This window comes from Sinocyclocheilus grahami, unplaced genomic scaffold (assembly GCF_001515645.1).
Source record: "Sinocyclocheilus grahami isolate Dianchi unplaced genomic scaffold, SAMN03320097.WGS_v1.1 scaffold268.1, whole genome shotgun sequence".
NCBI classification, from domain to species: domain Eukaryota; kingdom Metazoa; phylum Chordata; class Actinopteri; order Cypriniformes; family Cyprinidae; genus Sinocyclocheilus; species Sinocyclocheilus grahami.
In genome coordinates, this window is record NW_015505447.1 from 1,449,830 (window position 1) to 1,469,956 (window position 20,127).

Sequence of the window (20,127 nt, forward strand, 5' to 3'; positions counted from 1 at the left end):
GCGTGCACATTTGGGCGGCATTATGCAAATATTTCCACTTAGTGATGTAGATATGTGGGGGCGTGTTAGAACGAGCCGTTTTAGGGGGGCGTGGCAGAGTCTTAACTTTGATAAAGAATATCTCTTTGGTTTTGAGACTTTAGTCTTTGCAACTTCAGGGATCTTATCTATGCACAATCAGCTTGTAACACTCCAAAGAGAAAGGAAAACTTGAAATCGAATCATATGACCCCTTTAATGCACTGTTAATATATATTATGCCCTATTCATGAATGCATTAATTTATGCTACAAAAAAATATTTCACTTTCTGTTTGTCCCCAACAGTTAGCATGGCGTGTGCTGGTTTGAAACACTGCAAAGTGGCCCTGGGCTTTGCTGTTATTTTTGACATTTTTGGCTTTACGGCCCTGTTTCTGGGGCTCTTTGTGCCACTGGAAATGAAGGGGAGAGATTTCGGGGACCTTCTTGTCTACACTGGGGCTCTCTTGGTACTGATATCTCTTGGCGGTTGGGTCATGTGGTACAGCGGCAACATTGAGGGTATGCCAACACAGAAGGATCTGAGGGGAATCGGCAATGCCGTGGATCACTTGGCCCGCAGCCTCAGCAAGAAAATATATACGCATCGTGTCCACAGAGAGCCCTAACTTTTTGAGGGTGATGCTGTTGGCTGTTTTATTTCTAATTTCTATTTTTTTTTATAAAAAGTGCCTAATTTTTGTCCCTGACAGATTAAATATGGAGATTTAAAGGAAATAAATAGTATTGTTAAATTAAGTATTCTGACCTTACACCTTGCTTAAGTAAACTGCCTGGAAACAGACTGCAATAGATATTTGAATAACTCAATTGTACTTTTGTAATATAAAGATTAGATTTAATATAATACTACTATTGTAGTTTCTTCCGTTATTGTAACAAGTCATTAAGAACTAAACAATTCTACTGTAATGTAGGGCAATGTATTTTTATTTACTGTTGTTTTTGGCAATTTATGGCCAAGTGCAGTGTTTATTCTCTGTAAGGTGTGTTTTAGTTATCTTTTTTTCATTGAACATGTCCACAAAATGTATATGATCTTGACTGATATTTGGCAAATTGTCAGTATTGTTTTATATTAAATGAAAATGTTGAAGTGGCCTACTAAATTGTGTTCCACCAGAGTACAATATTTGCAGTACTTCATATGATCTCTAGGTGGAGACAAACTTGAACCTTTCAAGTTCACTAGCGGTCACATTTTTACATGACTGAAAATGACATTTTTCACTAATTAAATTTTTTTTCTTTTTTTAAATACATTTTTAAAATTACTTTTCCTTTACATTATTCTTCGCTACAGGGGGTATGTCAGTTGTGAAATTAAAACACAAATTAACAAGATAAAATGTAAAACATAAAGGGAAAAGTTTGATAAATATAAGACTGATTTTCTAAGCAGATCAACTTTCTTCTCTGCCTCTTCTAAAAGTGTCTCCAGTAAACAAAAAAGAAGCTTACACTTAGTATAAGACTTAAAAAAACTGGGCTTTATTTAGCTCTAGGGTCTTTTCCCATTTTACACTTTATCCCTGAGGGCTTTTCTTGTTTTAAGCCATCTAATGGGATTGGGATTTATTAGCACATGTGGTCTAAAAGTGGCATATTCTGTGTGGTATAGACTGGAGTGCGTAAGGATGATTGGCACTTGATATGAGAAAAGTACAATGTGGAAAAAGTTAGATACAAATACAAATCAATGGTAGTTATGCAATTCTAAATCAATAAATTGGTGTAATCTAAGAGAAAGCAAATTGTAAATTTGCTGAAATGGCTGATAAGCTAGAAATAGTTATTTATAAATATCCCAAAGGTCAATGTGGATCCCAAAGGTCAAATAACCACCTCCTTTCAAAAAGATCTGTGAGATTAAACATCTTGCAAATCTTTTGGACAGATTATAATGCATTTTACGCCCGTTTTTGAGGCAAACACCTTAGTGGAGAACCTTACTGCATGCTTTGGAAGGGTATTTCTGTATTTCTATATGGTGACAAATAGGGGTAAAAATATTCCATGATGCCTCTAAATTAATATGAGCTCATGAAAATGGTTAGTTTTAGACTTTAGTGTTTCACACGAAAGACATTTAATAGAGATTCAGCTATTTTGACAGAATGTTTCTATCAATTTGACACAAAAAATGTGTTTATTAATTTAAAAGTTGTTGTAAGAAAAAATGATTAAGCAAACTTTTTTTTTTGAAAGATGATGAACTAAGCCAACAGTTTGTCACTGCTACATGACATTTAACTATTTAAATGTTAGATATTTTGTTATTTAATTTGTGATATTTTATTAAATATAAAAAAACACAGAAATCTGGGATTTAATTTTATTTTTCAGGAATTTTATTTTTTATATATATAGGTTAAGCAGATATGTTAGCTTAATACTTGCTTGGCTTTCTTTTCATGTCACATGATCTGGTTCTTTCCCTCCTTGTTTTTTTACTCTTTCCAACCATGTTTATTTCTGTGTGTTCTCTTTCTCATTATAGATGGAGGGATTGTCTGGTATGAGGACATTATCTTGGGCAAGACAAGGTAGACTAGGGACAGTAAGCTGATCAGAAGAGAAAGATGATGAACTAAGCCAACAGTTTGTCACTGCTACATGACATTTAACTATTTAAATGTTAGATATTTTGTTATTTAATTTGTGATATTTTATTAAATATAAAAAAACACAGAAATCTGGGATTTAATTTTATTTTTCAGGAATTTTATTTTTTATATATATAGGTTAAGCAGATATGTTAGCTTAATACTTGCTTGGCTTTCTTTTCATGTCACATGATCTGGTTCTTTCCCTCCTTGTTTTTTTACTCTTTCCAACCATGTTTATTTCTGTGTGTTCTCTTTCTCATTATAGATGGAGGGATTGTCTGGTATGAGGACATTATCTTGGGCAAGACAAGGTAGACTAGGGACAGTAAGCTGATCAGAAGAGTATCAGGATGTATTTATGACCCAGAGAAAATCCAATGCTTAAAAAGGTGGAAAGTTAAAACAAGATTTAATGTTAGGGAAAGATACTAATTAAAGGTAAGGAGAGTTTGTACAGTATGTCAACAGTCAAATGGAAGGTTTTTAAAACCCTGTGACCCCCCCCCCCCCAATTACTTTCAAACCATTATGTATATTATAGTCATTTTGCCAACAATTTTATCCAAAGTAACTTACAGTACACTTATTACAAGTACAATCCCCCTCTAAAGGTTAAGAGCCTTGGTATACAATGATGGTATGGTATACCCCATCAACACAATAAAAACTTCAATAAATAATCAAAAAGAGGGTGTATTCCAGTGAGCAGATATTCAATATTCAAACTGAACCTCTATTTTTTTATAATAATACTGATAATCATGTCATTGCCCAGATAATTTCAAGTTTCAAGTTTTTTTTTCAACTACTGCAAAGTTAACTGTTTTTATTTCAAAAGTCACTAAAATACATTAAGATGCTGTAAATGTGCACAGCTCACCATGTGGAGAAGACCATTACCACTTAGTTTAATGAGATTTTTAAAGACCTGAATGGAAATCCCTACCTTGGTATACAATGATGGTATGGTATACCCCATCAACACAATAAAACTTCAATAAATAATAAAAAAGAGGGTGTATTCCAGTGAGCAGATATTCAATATTCAAATTGAACCTCTATTTTTTTATAATAATACTGATAATCATGTCATTGCCCAGATAATTTCAAGTTTCAAGTTTTTTTTTCAACTACTGCAAAGTTAACTGTTTTTATTTCAAAAGTCACTAAAATACATTAAGATGCTGTAAATGTGCACAGCACACCATGTGGAGAAGACCATTACCACTTAGTTTAATGAGATTTTTAAAGACCTGAATGGAAATCCCTCTGTCTAGACACTGATTGTTGAGATCAGCGCACCCCTTGAGGACATTTTTCTGGAACTACATTTTGTATTTAAAGACAAAAGTCTTTGCCATAATATTGTTTAAATAAAACAACCAATACCACAAGTAACAGCCTACAAAAAACGTCATCGTTTTATCATTTTACTTACAAAAAAAATCTGAATGTAAAAATGTAGTATTGTGGCAAGCAGTTGGCTGTATCAAATGTTTCAGCTCATCCAGGAGTGTGTGGTTTATTTGTCATTTGCTAGAGCTGTTTAGCTAAAACCAAAAATATGACTATAATTATGGGGTTAAGAAAACAGAACAGAACACAAAAACCAACTGTACAAAACATGAAATGTAAATCTTTTTTTCTGGCTGAGCCTTGTGCAATCTTGTTTAATTGACTTAACCAATTATGGAGAGGTAGCCGTCTCCTTCAGCACTGCCTCATTACTCTTCCACACTCTACCTTGATAACTTGCCCCTTGATTCTTCATCCTTAGTCCACAACCACAGGTAAGCACATTGTTTTCTATTCATGCATACAGATACAAGATTTTTGATTTCTCTCTAAAGCACTACTAATGAGCCTAGTGATTTTAATTAGATCTTGCATATTCTTTGCTGCGTCATCGTTTTATCATTTTACTTAAAAAAAAAATCTAAATGTAAAAATGTAGTATTGTGGCAAGCAGTTGGCTGTATCAAATGTTTCAGCTCATCCAGGAGTGTGTGGTTTATTTTAGTCATTTGTTAGAGCTGTTTAGCTAAAACCAAAAATATGACTATAATTATGGGGTTAAAAAAACAGAACAGAACACAAAAACCAACTGTACAAAACATGAAATGTAAATCTTTTTTTCTGGCTGAGCCTTGTGCAATCTTGTTTAATTGACTTAACCAATTATGGAGAGGTAGCCGTCTCCTTCAGCACTGCCTCATTACTCTTCCACACTCTACCTTGATAACTTGCCCCTTGATTCTTCATCCTTAGTCCACAACCACAGGTAAGCACATTGTTTTCTATTCATGCATACAGATACAAGATTTTTGATTTCTCTCTAAAGCACTACTAATGAGCCTAGTGATTTTAATTAGATCTTGCATATTCTTTGCTGGTTTGCACCTATATTAATCATTATATTAAAATACACTACATTAAACATTTATAAACGCATCCCAGTCAGTGACTTTACTCAGTACAGCTTCCTACATACTTCTGAGTTTATTCATTTGTCTATTCAGTTTTTTACATTTATTACTCCTGTGTATTAGTTTTGTCAACATTAAATGCTTGGAAAGAACCTTTATGAAACTAAATCTGTAATATATACGTTGGGCAAAAACAGACTAAACCGTTGTTTACTGCAGTTTATTAAGACAGTTTCATAATTTAATGACTTAAAAGGCATTGCCACTGACTATTTTAACTAATCTCAATAATACTTGGCATAATATAAGCTATGCACAGAAAAGTCAACCATAATTAGTAGTTACAGTTATATATATATGTGTGTGTGTGTGTGTGTGTTTGTGTGTATATATATATATATATATATATATATATATATATATATATATATATATATATATATATAACACATGTCTATATATATATATATATATATATATATATAAACTGTACTAATTATGGTTGACTTTTCTGTGCATAGCTATATATATATATATGCATGCATTGAAGTATTTTTATATTTAATTTTTCAGCAACACTGACACTAATTTATCCATTGAGGGTGATAGAGAGCAACTAAAAGCCAATTTGAAAAACTTAATATTAAGTACAATAAACATGACTAGGTTTATTGGTCAAGATATTATAAATGATAGGAAACTGTCTATTGACTGTCAATGGTTCATTCTCACACAAATAATAATAATAATAATAATAATAATAATAAATGACAGAAAAAGACACCATATGCCATATTTCAGGAACACTAAAATGTTTGGTATTGTGGGTGTGTTTTAATAACTGTATTTAAAACAAATTTTTGGGGTGGAATATGACCCACACTCTTGTGTGTTAGATTCACTTTATTTTTTTGTCTTTAGGCTACTTACTTGTGTCCCGTTTTTAACTGGAAACCTTGAGTGACTAACATTGATCCTTTCTAAGGGCATAATTTCACACCGTTGTCAGTACATCAGTTTCTTCTATCTTCTATTCTCCTGTCACTCAAAGAGAGGTCATGGGAAATGCACAGAGTGGAGGGATTCCCAGAGAGATCCTGGATGACCTCAAGCTGACTACCAGGTTCTCAGAATCTGAGATCACCCAGTGGTATGAGAACTTCCAGAAGCAGAGTCCTACAGGTCGCATCACACTACAACAGTTTGAGGAGATCTATGCTAAATTCTTCCCCGAGAGTGATGCCAAGGCTTATGCCCAACACGTTTTTCGGTCATTTGACACCAATGATGATGGTACATTAGACTTTAAAGAGTACGTTGTTGCACTTCACATGACCTCCTCGGGCAAGTCGACCTTGAAGCTGGAGTGGGTCTTCTCACTGTTTGATGTGGACAAGAATGGTTACGTCACAAAACCTGAAGTGACTGAACTCAGCCAGGTAAGAAAATGATTAGATTTCACATAAATTGTATACAAACAGCTGCCGAAGGAGCTGTTCTCCATTCTACTGGACAAACCACCATTCCACAGATTTAATTTATCAATCATAAAATGTAGGCTGCTATGAAAATATATTATGCTTTTTATTTACTTGATAGATTTTGTTAGCTAGAAGTGCATCATTTCTGTGCTACTAGCATCACCAAACAGAATGGCATAATTCATGATTTCAAACAGGTTGTTTGAACACTCCCCCATCTGTCATCGATCAGACAGACAGATAGTCCCGCCCCCAAATACATTGGTTGAGTCTATGTTGATTCAATTACAGAATTCTTCACATATAATAATATTTCAACTCAATATTTCTTATTTATTTATTAAGTTCACAAGTAAGGCTGCTTGGCAAAGTTTTGTCAGCAAATTTCAGCCATTTCTAAATTTGCAAAACAAGGAGTTTCAAGTGCCAGCTATTTAAAGGGCAGATTCTGATTGCCTCTCAATGTTTTTTTTTATCATTCATCATTTGGAAAAAATAGCTTTTTCCCACATTATTTTTTCTCTGTGTTGTTATCATTAGTTGTTGTGGACTTTGCCTCAGAATTTGAACAATTATTAACATTTTACAGTAAAAAAAAACACAGCTGACACCCATTGGGAATACGTTAGGATAAAACATCATTAACATAAACTCTGACAGTACTCAGACAGTGAAGGCACAGTCACAATTACATTGCTCAGTGAAATTTTGCAGCCAAAATCCAGCCATTTCCAATTGGGAGTTTCGAATATGGGCTAAAAAAGTTTCCCACGCAGATCTCGCTCATGTTACAATTGGTCACACAAATTCGCCGTGTTGATCAACTACTGCTACACTTTTGAGAATGAACAGTTGCCTGAAAACTTGTGGCAATGTGACTGCAACTTAAAGGGTTAGTTCACCCAAAAATTAAAATTAGCCTGTGTTTTACTTACCCTCGAAGCATCCTAGGTGTATGTGAGTTTTTTCTTTCAGACGAATCCAATCGGAGTTATATTAAAAATTGTCCTGGCCCCTCTAAGCCTTACAATGGGGGTAAGCGGGTGTTCGGTTGTCAACAGTTCAGAAGACAGTGCACGCATCCGTAATAAAATGGGGGGGGGGGGCCTCCTATTGCGAATCCATGCGTTTTTGTAAGAAAAATATCCGTATTTCAAACATAATAAACACATTTTTCCTCACTTCCGCTGACTGTCGTATGCGGAAGGCGTTCCGGCGGATGACGTAGGACGTCGGCGTTGCGTGATTAGTGACGAGCGCAGAGAGAGAACAAAACAAAACGCCGGTCACGAATTAGAAGCACAAAATTAGGATTTGTAAAGAAAATTGTTGGAGGATTTTGATATAAGCCAAGAGGAGACTGGTTTTCCTTTGCTAAAGTAAGGAAACTTTGCTTCCTTTGCTCCTGCATTTCTCAGAGGCGCGCGCACGACGCATACATCTTACGTCATCCGCCTGAACATCTTCCGCATACCTCAGTCAGCGGAAGTGAGAAAAAAGTGTTTATTATGTTTGAAATATGGATATTTATCTTACAAAAAGGCCTTTATTCACCCCCTGGAGCCGTGTAAGGGACGATTTATTATGGATGCGTGCACTGTATTTCACGTCTTCTGAACTGTTGACAACCGAACACCCGCTTACCCTTATTGAAAGGCTTGGAGGGGCCAGGACAATTTTTAGTATAACTCTGATTGGATACGTCTGAAAGAAGAAAGTAACATACACCTGCTTCGAGGGTGAGTAAAACACAGGCTAATTTTCATTTTTGGGTGAACTAACCCTTTAAGTTTGCCTGGTGGTGGGACACCCCATAAATCATACGGGATCATGGCTGTCTGAATGTGTCTCAGACTCTATTTGACAGAAACAATTAAAACATAAAGAGCATTTAACATAAAAGCGGACTTAAGAACAGCGATTAGAAGCATAGAGTGACATCATCCTTAAGCTTGAACTCTACAAGGTCTCATTGCGGAGGGAGGCGGAAGGATTGGGTGGTGGGTACTGTGAGAGAGATAAGCGCTTCAATGTGCAATCAGGATTTAAGACCATGGGCACAGGGGGATTCAATGACATGTCAACTCTTAAGCCTTCTTCTCAGAAATGGCCGATCAATTTCCCAGGGAGTAGTGTAGAGTGCTGGGCAGAGATAGATGAATAAACAGTATAAATTATATCCCTTATATCATATGGAAACAGCAACGTTTAATTAAAAAATAAACTACAGTGTAATATTACATCAAACCAGAACTGTCTTTTGGATTATAACCTAACTGTTGTGAATACTTAACATGCGTTCTGAGTTACAGTTGTGGTACATGAGTACTTTAAAAAAAAAAATTCAGATAATTATCTGTAAACTTTAATTTGCACAGCAAGATTCTTTTTAAAGTGTAGTAGCTCCGCCATGACATAAAATTAATCGTATACTTCTCGCAGCATTCTGAGAATACAACACAAACACATTTGCATTCTCAGATGTGTCAAGTTTAATTAAAAAATAAACTACAGTGTAATATTACATCAAACCAGAGCTGTCTTTTGGATTATAACCTAACTGTTGTGAATACTTAACATGCGTTCTGAGTTACAGTTGTGGTACATGAGTACTTTAAAAAAAAAATTCAGATAATTATCTGTAAACTTTAACTTGCACAGCAAGATTCTTTTTAAAGTGTAGTAGCTCCGCCATGACATAAAATTAATCGTATACTTCTCGCAGCATTCTGAGAATACAACACAAACACATTTGCATTCTCAGATGTGTCAAACGCCTATTTTAACTGGTTTATTGGTGTAAAAATGGATAGATCACCACAAAATAAAAATTGTTTTGTCATTTACTCACCTTCATGGCGTTCCAAACATGACTTTCTTTCAAGGAACACAGAGAGGCAATCTTCACACACTGTATTGCATACAATAAAAAAGAATGGAGGTTGTCAAGCTCCAAAAATAACGAATGGTCCGCTCACACCAAGGACAATTACAATAAAGTTAATTATAATGATAATTTTATAGCGTCCACACCAACGCATGATAATGTTCTATTTATTATTAAGTGTGTGCTGCAGTTTTGTCGTCTGCCACTTTAGATGCTCAAGGACTTTAAAGTCGATTGGATTTTGATTGGATGTCAATGTTTTTTAGCATTTATCAGCAGAAAACAATTGTTCTGAAAGTGATGCCAATGTTCCTTTGTGTCGTTATCGTTATAGTTGTTGTGTGGACTGAGCTATTCTCACTGAATTAGAGTGATTATTAAAACTTTATAGTAATAATTACTGTTACAGTTACTGTACAATCTTGGTAAAATATAGCTTTGTGTGAAGAGACCGAAATTTAAATGGTTATTTGCTGAAACATTTCTCATTTCCCTTTCAGCATAACAGATTTCTTGATATTGACATGTTTTTATGGTTTAAAAAGCTGCAGAGTGATTCTTTTAATTGAAAGTCTGTTAATTTTAGTCTTTCATTTATTATACTTTTTCACCTTGCTATGTATGTTTCGGGTTAGAAGAGCACTCCAGACATGGCTGTCCTCTTTATCTTGCTAAAGCTCTCAAGTAAGATTGGCACTGCTGGCACCATTTCCTTTATTTGTATTGGCCTATTGTTAGGTAACTTCAGTTATATTAGGTTGAGCCGAATCAGCATGCAAACAAATGACCAAACAAGCAAGTTAAGCTCTAAAGAATGAGTAAGACATACATAGCACTGAGGCCAAACAGATGGGGAGCTGAGGGAAAGCAAGGAGAAATAAATTTAGCACATAGCCTAAACACAATCCATTAAAACCTAGCTAAGCATAGATTACAGGACAAAATAACAGATTTGGAAATAGGTTTGTGCGTCAGGTCCATGGAATGTTCAACAAATCAACAACAACAAAAAAACAAGCATAAGCATGTAATACAGTAAAGCAATTATGATATCTGCTGAACTCTGACTTAACTGAAACATTCAAAATACATTTTTAATAAAAGAATACATGAAACATGTTGAGAGCCATAAAAAACACTATATAAGTCTATTAGGGTAAAATTTATTACTTGACAGTCCTAAGTGCACGTCTCCAGAACTGACTGTTTCTATAGCAACCGAGGCTTCTAAGGGCAGCTGCAATGATGCATTGACTTATACCGATTATCGATTGGCTCTTTTAGTCAAAAGGCGGTGCTTCTTTCGATAGAGCTGCCATATTGAGCATTGCATTTTTGCCCATTCAAAACTATACAAGTGGCACGTCTTGGGTATTTTACAGTCTTTGCCCTAACATGCAACATGTTGAGACCCATAATAAACACTATATAAGTCTATTAGGGTAGAATTTATTACTTGACCCATGAACAAAGACACAAGTGTGATATATGGAGATTATGTATTTTGGCCACAGTAATTCAAATATGATAAATTGCCATTAAATCTGAAGTGATTCAAATGTTAATTCAGTATTCCCTGAAATTTGGTGAGTTCATTCAAGCCAACAAATTAGTCATTTGATCCAGCTCTTTCTCATTTCCCATCAGGCAATTTTTGATCTCATACCAAAAGAGAAGCAGGCAAATCTTCCCAGTGATGAGAGCACACCAGAGAAGAGAGCAGAGAAACTCTGGGCCATCTTTGACAAAAAGGATAACGGTAAGAAAACTAACTTAAAAGGGATAGTTCACCTTCAGTTGCTGGTCCCCATTGACTTCCATAGTATGGAAAAAAACTAAACAAAACCTAAGCAAGTCAATGGGGACCAGCGACTGAGGGTGAACTTTCGCTTTAAGATTATCTGTTGTTAATCGACATTAGCATACAGAGAAAACATTTACAGACCTACATTTCGAAATTGACACACAGGTTCTCACTCTCGCGTGTAGGACATGATTGACATTTAATGATAAAATTACAGTCCAAAATTACTCAGAATAAATTCCAAGATCACGTCTAGTATGCTGATTACATGAATACAGGGATATTTCAACAGCTGCGGAGCATGTAAATGTCTTTTTTGAAGGCCTAACCAAAGTATGGATCAAAATGAGAAAATGATATGCATGTAAACATGGTCACTCATGCGGCTGATGCTGCTGATGATGAAGGACTTCCTGCAGGCATTCTCCTCAACACATTTCATCATTCCCTTCCCTCTCTAATGCATCTTCCACCTCATTTATTTCTCTCTCACAGTCCTCGCATCCCTCTCTCCCGCACCCCCCCACCAGTACCAGTCCATGAGGACTTTTTGCCCCCATGATAGCCCCACCAGACACTTCCTCTCTGCAGCTCCATGTGGTGTCGATAAACGCACCCTTATGACATTGCTGAACCAGTCGGCTGACGGAGTAGAGGCTCTCACCGCCGGTTGTGATGACCTCATCATAGGGCGGCGCGTGGTTGGCAGCACGGGCCTCCTCCAGACGGATCCGGGCACGGTGCTTCATCTCAATCAGAGTTTTGGTGTAAGAGTTCAGGGTGAATACAGCTGCTGCCATGCAACAGCTGAAGGAGATCCACGCCATGCTGTGGAAGTAGCACACATTTTTAGTAGCCCCTCACTGCAGAACAAAGATCCAGGGGGCGGGGTTGGATCCATATCTATGGGTGGAGATGGGTAGATTTAGGGGTGGAGATGGGTAGGTTTAGGGATCATGGGGTTGAGACGGGTAGGTTTAGGTATATGTAAGGTGGGAGGAGTTGGATCTGGATCCAACCACGCACCCTGGATCTTGTGTTCTGCAGTGAGGACCATTTCCAAATTTTTTACTTATTAATTTTTGACTTCTGTTGCAATCACCTGACACTACCATTCAAAAATCTGGGGTTGGTAAGATTTGATAATGTTTTTGAAAAAAGCCTCTTGTTCTCACCTAAGCTGCATTAATTTGATAAAAAATACAGTAAAAATAGTAATATTGTGAAATATTACTACAATTTACAATAACTGATTTCAATTTGAATGTATTTTAAAATGTAATTTATTCCTATGATGGGAAAGCTGAATTTTCAGCTACATTATGAAAGTTATGAAAGGTTCTTTATTTTAAAACGTATCCTAAATTTTCTGTTTATTAGCAGGTTGTAATTATATAATGAATCCCAATGAATTTCAATGTCGTCCTAGACTTTTGGACCCTATAGTATTTTGCAGTTATGTTTTAGAGAAAAGAAAATAAAGGCACAAAATTAGAGTTGGGTAGAGTAGAAGAAAGGCAGAATAAAAAGATGGATTAGAGAAAGATGGAGACTCACGCAAATGACCAGCCGTAGTCCCACGTCTGAGGTCTCCAGTCTTTGGGCCCAATGCTGACAGTCATCTGGAATACTGTTGTATACATCATATGTGCCACCATTCCCATCATACCTGAAATATATAAAATATATCGTTCTCCCTGTTTGTCTCTGTTACATACTGATTAAGAACTATATTTTTTCCCAAAGCTCTCAGAAACTCACCAGACAGCACGGTGCACATGGCAGCAAAAGCATTGATCTTGAGCGCATACATGTCCTTATTCAGACACAAGAGCAGCAATTCCACCCACATCAGAAGAAAACCCATCGCCAGGAGGCTGATGTATGCAAACTCTGATATCACTGAGAGCCACAGAACTCCTACATTATACGCAACAGAATCAGAAATGAGCTATTTCATGCCAATTTCTCTATGTATAGCTCACAAACATCTCACCTTGTGTTTCTCCAGGGGTCAGTTCAATGAAGCTCCGACATTTCTCACCTGTGAAGAATAAGCACAGTCTGTCAACTGTTTCTTGTTTCCGAATGATCTATCTATCTATCTATCTATCTATCTATCTATCTATCTATCTATCTATCTATCTATATATCTATCTATCTATCTATCTATCTATCCATCCATCCATCTTGCTTTAAAAACAGTGAGGTGCATGCATTATGTGACTTAAGAAACTTGCAGACATGTCCTCTGAGTTGTGTAAGACTATCTTGTTGTAGCAGATTCTGAGAACTGGGGTGACCCCATGGCAGTTAAATAAGAGTTAAGAAAGGCCACAACAGGAAACAGATGTTCAAAGAGACCGAATCAGGACATTAGTTTTAAGAACAGCTTTGACAGTTGACCATATAACAGTAGTTGTTTTATGTGTTAATTGTGTTTTACTCATTTTCTTTGGATCCGAATTGAATGTGAATATTATATAAAGAACAATGGAAGTCTTCAGCCAAACAGCTGCAAAATAACTAAATTGCCAACTTTATGCCAATAAAAGTGAATTTTGATGATTTGTAGCTTAATATATCACTTAACATCATCATTAAAAGCTTATAGATATCAGAAAGAAGTATACAGAAGCATTTGCCCTCACCAGCACCATCATTGTGTTTCTCACAGGACAACCAGAAGCCAGTGTGAAAGTAGCGCAGCATGTATTTGTCTTCACCCGTCTCCCAGATGTAGTGAACTGCATTTGCCAGATTTTTGGCTCTCATACGGGCCTGTTCCTCCTTCTGCTTGGGGGACATTGTCACATTGGAGTCTGGCTTCTTGGGGTCTACTGTTGGGACCTCTGTGGAAAGAGGGAGAATTGAGTGGCGAACTGGATGAAAGAACAATGACAAATAAAAAGAGACTGACTGAATGTGTTAACCTAATCTGAAGCAAAACCTTTCATTTTGAATCCTTCATAACTTTCTGATTTAGTGATAATCTCCCTCAGTGTAAAAGGGGTTAAAAATGAATTACACTATACTGACCTGTAAATCTCAGATCTTTACTTTATTTTCAGGAGATTATGGTGGCTTTTACTGTGGTTATGAGTAGAACACATCTCTATCTGTAAACAGACTGCACTCTTTACACTTCTTACCAAATGTTGGTCAAGCGTGTTATGCAATGAATAGGATTGGGAGTTTATTCACAGCCAATTTCATTTAAAGGGGTCATATGATGCTTTTTTAAAGATAATTATTTGGTGTAACAGAATATGTTGACATGCTTTAATGTAAAAAAAAAACATTATTTTTCAAATACTGTACATTATTGTAGGTCCTCTATGCCCCGCCTCTCTCAAACACTTCAACAAAGTCCCTCCTTCCTAGAAACACACAGCTTCTCCCTGACATGGCTGCTTCAACACTAACTGCGGTTACTGAAACCACGCCTTCTTTCTTTGTGTGAACATTTGGGTGGCATTACGCAACTATTTCCACATAGTGACGCAGATATGTGGGGGCGTGTTAGAACGAGTTTTAGGGGTGCTTGGCAGAGTCTTAACTTTGATAAAGAATATCTCTTCAGGGATCTTATCTATGCACAATCAGCTTGTAACACTCCAAAGAGAAAGGAAAACTTCAAATCGCATCATATGACCCCTTTAAAGAAATACCAGAACAGAATGACGTTCGGTTTTGTTGCAGGTTCTCGCAAGTGCAATATCGTACTAAAATACCCTGACAAAGTTTATTTATTCGACATCTTAATCGCGAACAAACACCGTGATCAGTCCATTCGGATCGCAAAGCAAATGAATCTTGTGAACCAGTTCTTTTAGCGAATCATAAACATGCAATGCAGCCAGAGTAGTTTGATTCGTGAATGAATGAGCCAAATCTTTTTAGTGAATCAAACACATATCAAGGAAGTCCCATTTCCAAACAATATGCTCTGATGAGTCCGTTCTTTTTTGTGAACAAAACACATGCTGTTTACAACTAAATGAGTGTAGATGACTGTTTGTTCAAAAGGCAATTAGCTACACATTATGGGTTTTGTCAGTAGTATTTTATGAATAAATTAAATATCCCAATTTTAGTTTGTTTAGTAGCTATTGTTGGCTGAGCACATGCATTTGAACTTTTCACAATCATTTCTGTAAAGAAAAGAGCATTGAATCCACAATTTTTATTTTCCTTGGGGGGGGGGGGGGGGGTTTATTTATTCGACATCTTAATCGCGAACAAACACCGTGATCAGTCCATTCGGATCGCAAAGCAAATGAATCTTGTGAACCGGTTCTTTTAGCGAATCATAAACATGCAATGCAGCCAGAGTAGTTTGATTCGTGAATGAATGAGCCGAATCTTTTTAGTGAATCAAACACACTTTTTTGAGTATATTTTTAAAGCTGTACTTTTACTTGTACTTAAATACAAATTAAGAAAAATAATCTACTTCCTTACTTTTAAATCACTGCTTATAAAAATTCAGTATTGTCATATTTCGGATACCTCAACAGAATTGAGGTCATTTGTTTTATAATTTTATTACTGAATATGTACTTGTCTTTTTTTTTTTTTTTTTTTAATTTAATTTTTTTTTAAATGTTTCTTTTTTTCAAGTACAATTTTTTTGTGTTGTTAGTTAAATATAATACTTAGCAACCATGTAACAACATTTAGCATTGAAGTGGAACATACACTGCAGTGCACTTTTTCCTCTGAAAATGAAAATCTAGATTGTACTTTGCCATTAAGGCAGCTTTTGCTGTTTTATCAGCACTTGTTTTTTCTAGCCTGTTTCCCAGTTCCAGCTTTTAGTGCACATTACTAGTCTTGTGGTGAACAATTGAACCGTGCAAGTCAATAAACTGGGCAAAAAAAATTGTCTGCCTTTGCAATCTTTAATCAAGAACTGAAAATTGGCTTCTGCTCTGGAAGCCAATTTTTTCGTAGCTCTGTTTCGTTCTGGCTCTGATGACGTCAGTTTGATGGCTTGGGGAGAATCCTCTTGTTAAGTCATGACGTAAGGACTGCTGATACCTGGTGCATGCCTCTACTTATTTCACTTGAGAATATTATCTCAACAGCCATTTATGAGCATTATTTAATTAATATTACATATTTAAGATAAGCATTTAAAAATGTGCTGTGCACACTACAGTCTCCGTGCTCACAGTGTCTCCGACACTAATATTTTAGCTGAATCTGGGATTTGAGTATGGAGATAAAGGTTAGGGTTATAATTTTTCAGTATCACATGACATCGTGAGTGTGTATATGCACAGCTTGTTGTTTTTTGGGGGGCGTCTGGCAGAGTGTTAGGACCCAGAAGCGGTGAAGCGTGATGTCAGACATAACAAGCAGATATTCTAAACCACTCCTATCCAACCGTGAATCTGCTATGAGCAAGAGATGGAGTGGAGGTGCACCACAATAAAACCCCGCCCTTTATTCAATATTCCGTTTCACTTGGAAATACATCACAACACTGAAGTCAGTTGCAACCTCCGGTTCACGAGTACTTTGATATTGATATTTTTCAAGGTATTGAGGTTAGAAATTCCTGTATCATGACCACTAATTCACGTACTTTGTCAATAAGATAAAAGTGGGTTTTGTTCAAAGTAGCTATTATCCACATAGATCTTTGATATGAATGAATATTTTTTGGTAATTCATTAAATATGGCAGACTAAAGAGTAACTAGTGACTAGTACTTCGAGTAGTTTTTGAGAGGAGTATTTTGTACTTTTACTTGAGTACTGTTTTTTTGTAGTACTTTTACTTGTAATTGAGTATTATTTCAGCAATGTAACAGCACTTGTACTTCAGTACAAATTTTCAGTACTCTTTCCACCACTGGTGAAACGGCATCAAATGTCTGTTTTGTTGGCATTCGGCGCCCAAGTGCTCGTCACTCTTTAGCTCCGCCATTTGTCAATAAGATAAAAGTGGGTTTTGTTCAAAGTAGCTATTATCCACATAGATCTTTGATATGAATTAATATTTTTTGGTAATTCATTAAATATGGCAGACTAAAGAGTAACTAGTGACTAGTACTCCGAGTAGTTTTTGAGAGGAGTATTTTGTACTTTTACTTGAGTACTGTTTTTTTGTAGTACTTTTACTTGTAATTGAGTATTATTTCAGCAATGTAACAGCACTTGTACTTCAGTACAAATTTTCAGTACTCTTTCCACCACTGGTGAAACGGCATCAAATGTCTGTTTTGTTGGCATTCGGCGCCCAAGTGCTCGTCACTCTTTAGCTCCGCCAACAGTGTGCCTCCAGGAGCTCGGCTTTTTCCGGAGAATGGTAAAGCTGTATCTTTCTTTTATAAATATGATAAAACTAAAGACTTTTTTGGAGATATGAAGGATGCAGTACTACTCTATAGGTACTCAAGATTAACATGAGATTGGGTGAAACTGTGTGTGTTATGCCCCCTTTAAAAATGTAATGCAACAGTTACATTTAAAGTTGGGATGAAATTGTTTTACAGTGCACATTCTTAAAAAGAAATGTTCTTTATATGCTTCCATGGACACTTTCCATTGTACAAAAGTTCTTTATAGTGGAAAAGGATTCTTTAGATAATTAACATATTAATTACACTAAGAAAAAATGTTTCATTTAAGAACTGTTTACTGAAAGGTTCTTTGGGGAACCAAAAATGATGGTTCTATGGTTTTGCTGTGAAACCCTCCTTATGTAATCTTTATTTTTAAGAGTGTAGTTACACTCCTTACCAGTTGTGTAAGGCTGGCTGTTGTTCTGTCCGCAGTTCTTCATTTTGACAGGCGACAGACAAAGAGGTTTGACCACTTTGTGTGTGCCTTCACACCAGTATGAGGTACAGAAGGCCAAAACGGAGAGCGCTAGGGCCAGAGAGGTCAGCGAAAGAGACAGCAATGACCGATTCCTGCGGGACAAATGCTCCAACATGGTGGAATGATACAGACAGGACCTGATACTGCAATTAACAAAGAAAAGACAACATTCAGGTACAAAGAAAGAAGCTTTGTATGCATATCCACTTAAAGTAAAGTTAGAATTTGAGTAAAGATGGGGCAAGGGAAAGGGAACAACGATCAATATGTGGGCAGTTGTGTAGGGAAGTAAGATTACTAAGCCTAATGATTGAAGCAACCACCCAATGTCAAAATGTCAAAAGTCAGATAGGAGGAGTTTAAATGAGTGGAAACAAATAGAAATTGAAGATGCAAAGGCAGAATTAAAGGTCAGTGGAAGTGAGATGATGAGCAGAGGATTTAAAGGAAATTAGACAGATGTGAGCATGTGAAAATACACTTGCCGATACCTTAGGTTTCCATATAAAAATGTAGTTGGTGAAATGCAGAAATGGCTCAGAATGTGTTAAACATGTTTCCTTGGTCTACGACCAACAAATGTGGCCAATACGTCCTCAAAGTCAATGGAGATGAGGCTGACGATCACAAATGTTCATGCTGAATACTCAGAGGTGTCTCTCAGATGTATGTTCTTTAGTTCAGCACAGAGATGAATTTGGTCTTAAGTCATGCAGTCCATCAAGAACAACCTTGTTCTTCTTTTTGATTTTGCCCATCTCTCACCTGGTCTCTTTCTTGGAGAGATTACAATTTTCTGAGAGTTTTGTACTTATTCCATGTCTTAATCACCAACATCCATTTCTTTGTAATCCTTCATGATCTCTGTTAATCTTTGGGAGAAAGGTACATCTGTCTCTCCTGGTCCGTCCAGAGCCCCCAGACACCTGAGCAACAAGCCATATTAAGTATTATGAAGTAGATTTAAATGTAAATCTTTATGTCTGATCTATAAATGCAATAATAATTTAAATATTATAATTTAAATACCAATTAAATTTAATTATTACAACATTATATATGTCAACATTGTGTATATATATATATATATATATTTTAAAAATTAAATATTTACTTGGACAAAAAATATATATATTAGGAACATAATTTTTAAAAGAAACACACATCTGTTTAAATAGGTATGATCACATGAGGAAAAAATAGCATTACGTCACCGTATTTGCATATATGGCACTTCTATTAAATTTTTTTTTTTATTAAAAAGTAAAGGCAAAATAAACACACATAAAAACTGTCAAATTGGTATTACATTTTCTAAAAAAGTATTTTATGCATTATCAAAAAATATTACAAACAGAAAAAAGAAATGCAACCCACCTTCAGCCGTAAAGACACTTCACCTCTGTTTCACATTTATAACCTCACTCTCTCTCACTGCGTATTTTCTTTTATTCTTTCTCAAGCTCGAGTGAATGTTTATGACAACCCCACCCAGATTTCACTTAATCCGCCCAAGTCCATCTGTTCCTTCGATTCTGCCTCTTTTTATGCTTCCATTTAAATCTCTCTCTCCCTTCGCCTACATTCACCTCCTCCATGTGAGGCTGTTGAATAAAATGGTTCTCTTTAGATGTACACAGTGTCAAGTCCTCCTAAGCACATGTATTTTGTCCTTTCTATAATCTTAGGAGCTTTACGGAGTACATAGTATTGTCCTGGTCTGCATCCAAAACTAAGCAATTTAAATACAACCTAGAAATGCTTTATTTTTCATGAGTTAAGGGATATAGTAGCCTAATGGTTAAATTAGTATGTGCTGTTGACCCAGTTGTTGCAGGTTAGTGCTAATAAATGACATCACACTAATGCAATGTGCCTGCAGGAATTTGCTCTGAATAATTGAGCAATTGCTAAAAAAAACAACAAACAAACAAACATCCTATTATATTGTGCTTTTTTTTCTGAAACTTTAGCCGTGAGCCTTTGCATCTTTATGAACACAGTGGTGAGTCTGGACATATATTTCAGCACTTTCCGTTAATGTAA

The 20,127-nt window shown here is 36.0% G+C and overlaps 2 protein-coding genes across 2 annotated transcripts; one reads left to right on the forward strand and one right to left on the reverse strand.

The window, feature by feature from the left end:
- The first annotated feature begins 4,826 nt into the window (after positions 1–4,826).
- Positions 4,827–11,451, forward strand: LOC107599570 (recoverin-like). The gene is made up of 4 exons (XM_016291213.1): positions 4,827–4,931; positions 6,128–6,515; positions 11,092–11,229; positions 11,434–11,451. Exons 2-4 carry the CDS (start codon positions 6,135–6,137, stop codon positions 11,449–11,451), a joined length of 537 nt encoding a protein of 178 aa, XP_016146699.1. The 5' UTR covers positions 4,827–4,931; positions 6,128–6,134.
- On the reverse strand, positions 11,451–19,720 carry LOC107599540 (germ cell-specific gene 1-like protein). Its single transcript, XM_016291167.1, has 8 exons — positions 19,459–19,720; positions 18,573–19,007; positions 18,001–18,224; positions 13,900–14,100; positions 13,245–13,292; positions 13,010–13,168; positions 12,806–12,917; positions 11,451–12,076 (listed from the first exon to the last, which is right to left on the reverse strand). The coding sequence occupies exons 3-8, from the start codon at positions 18,194–18,196 to the stop codon at positions 11,677–11,679; spliced, it is 1,116 nt and encodes a 371-aa protein (XP_016146653.1). The 5' UTR covers positions 18,197–18,224; positions 18,573–19,007; positions 19,459–19,720; the 3' UTR covers positions 11,451–11,676.
- Between the last annotated feature and the right edge of the window lie 407 nt (positions 19,721–20,127).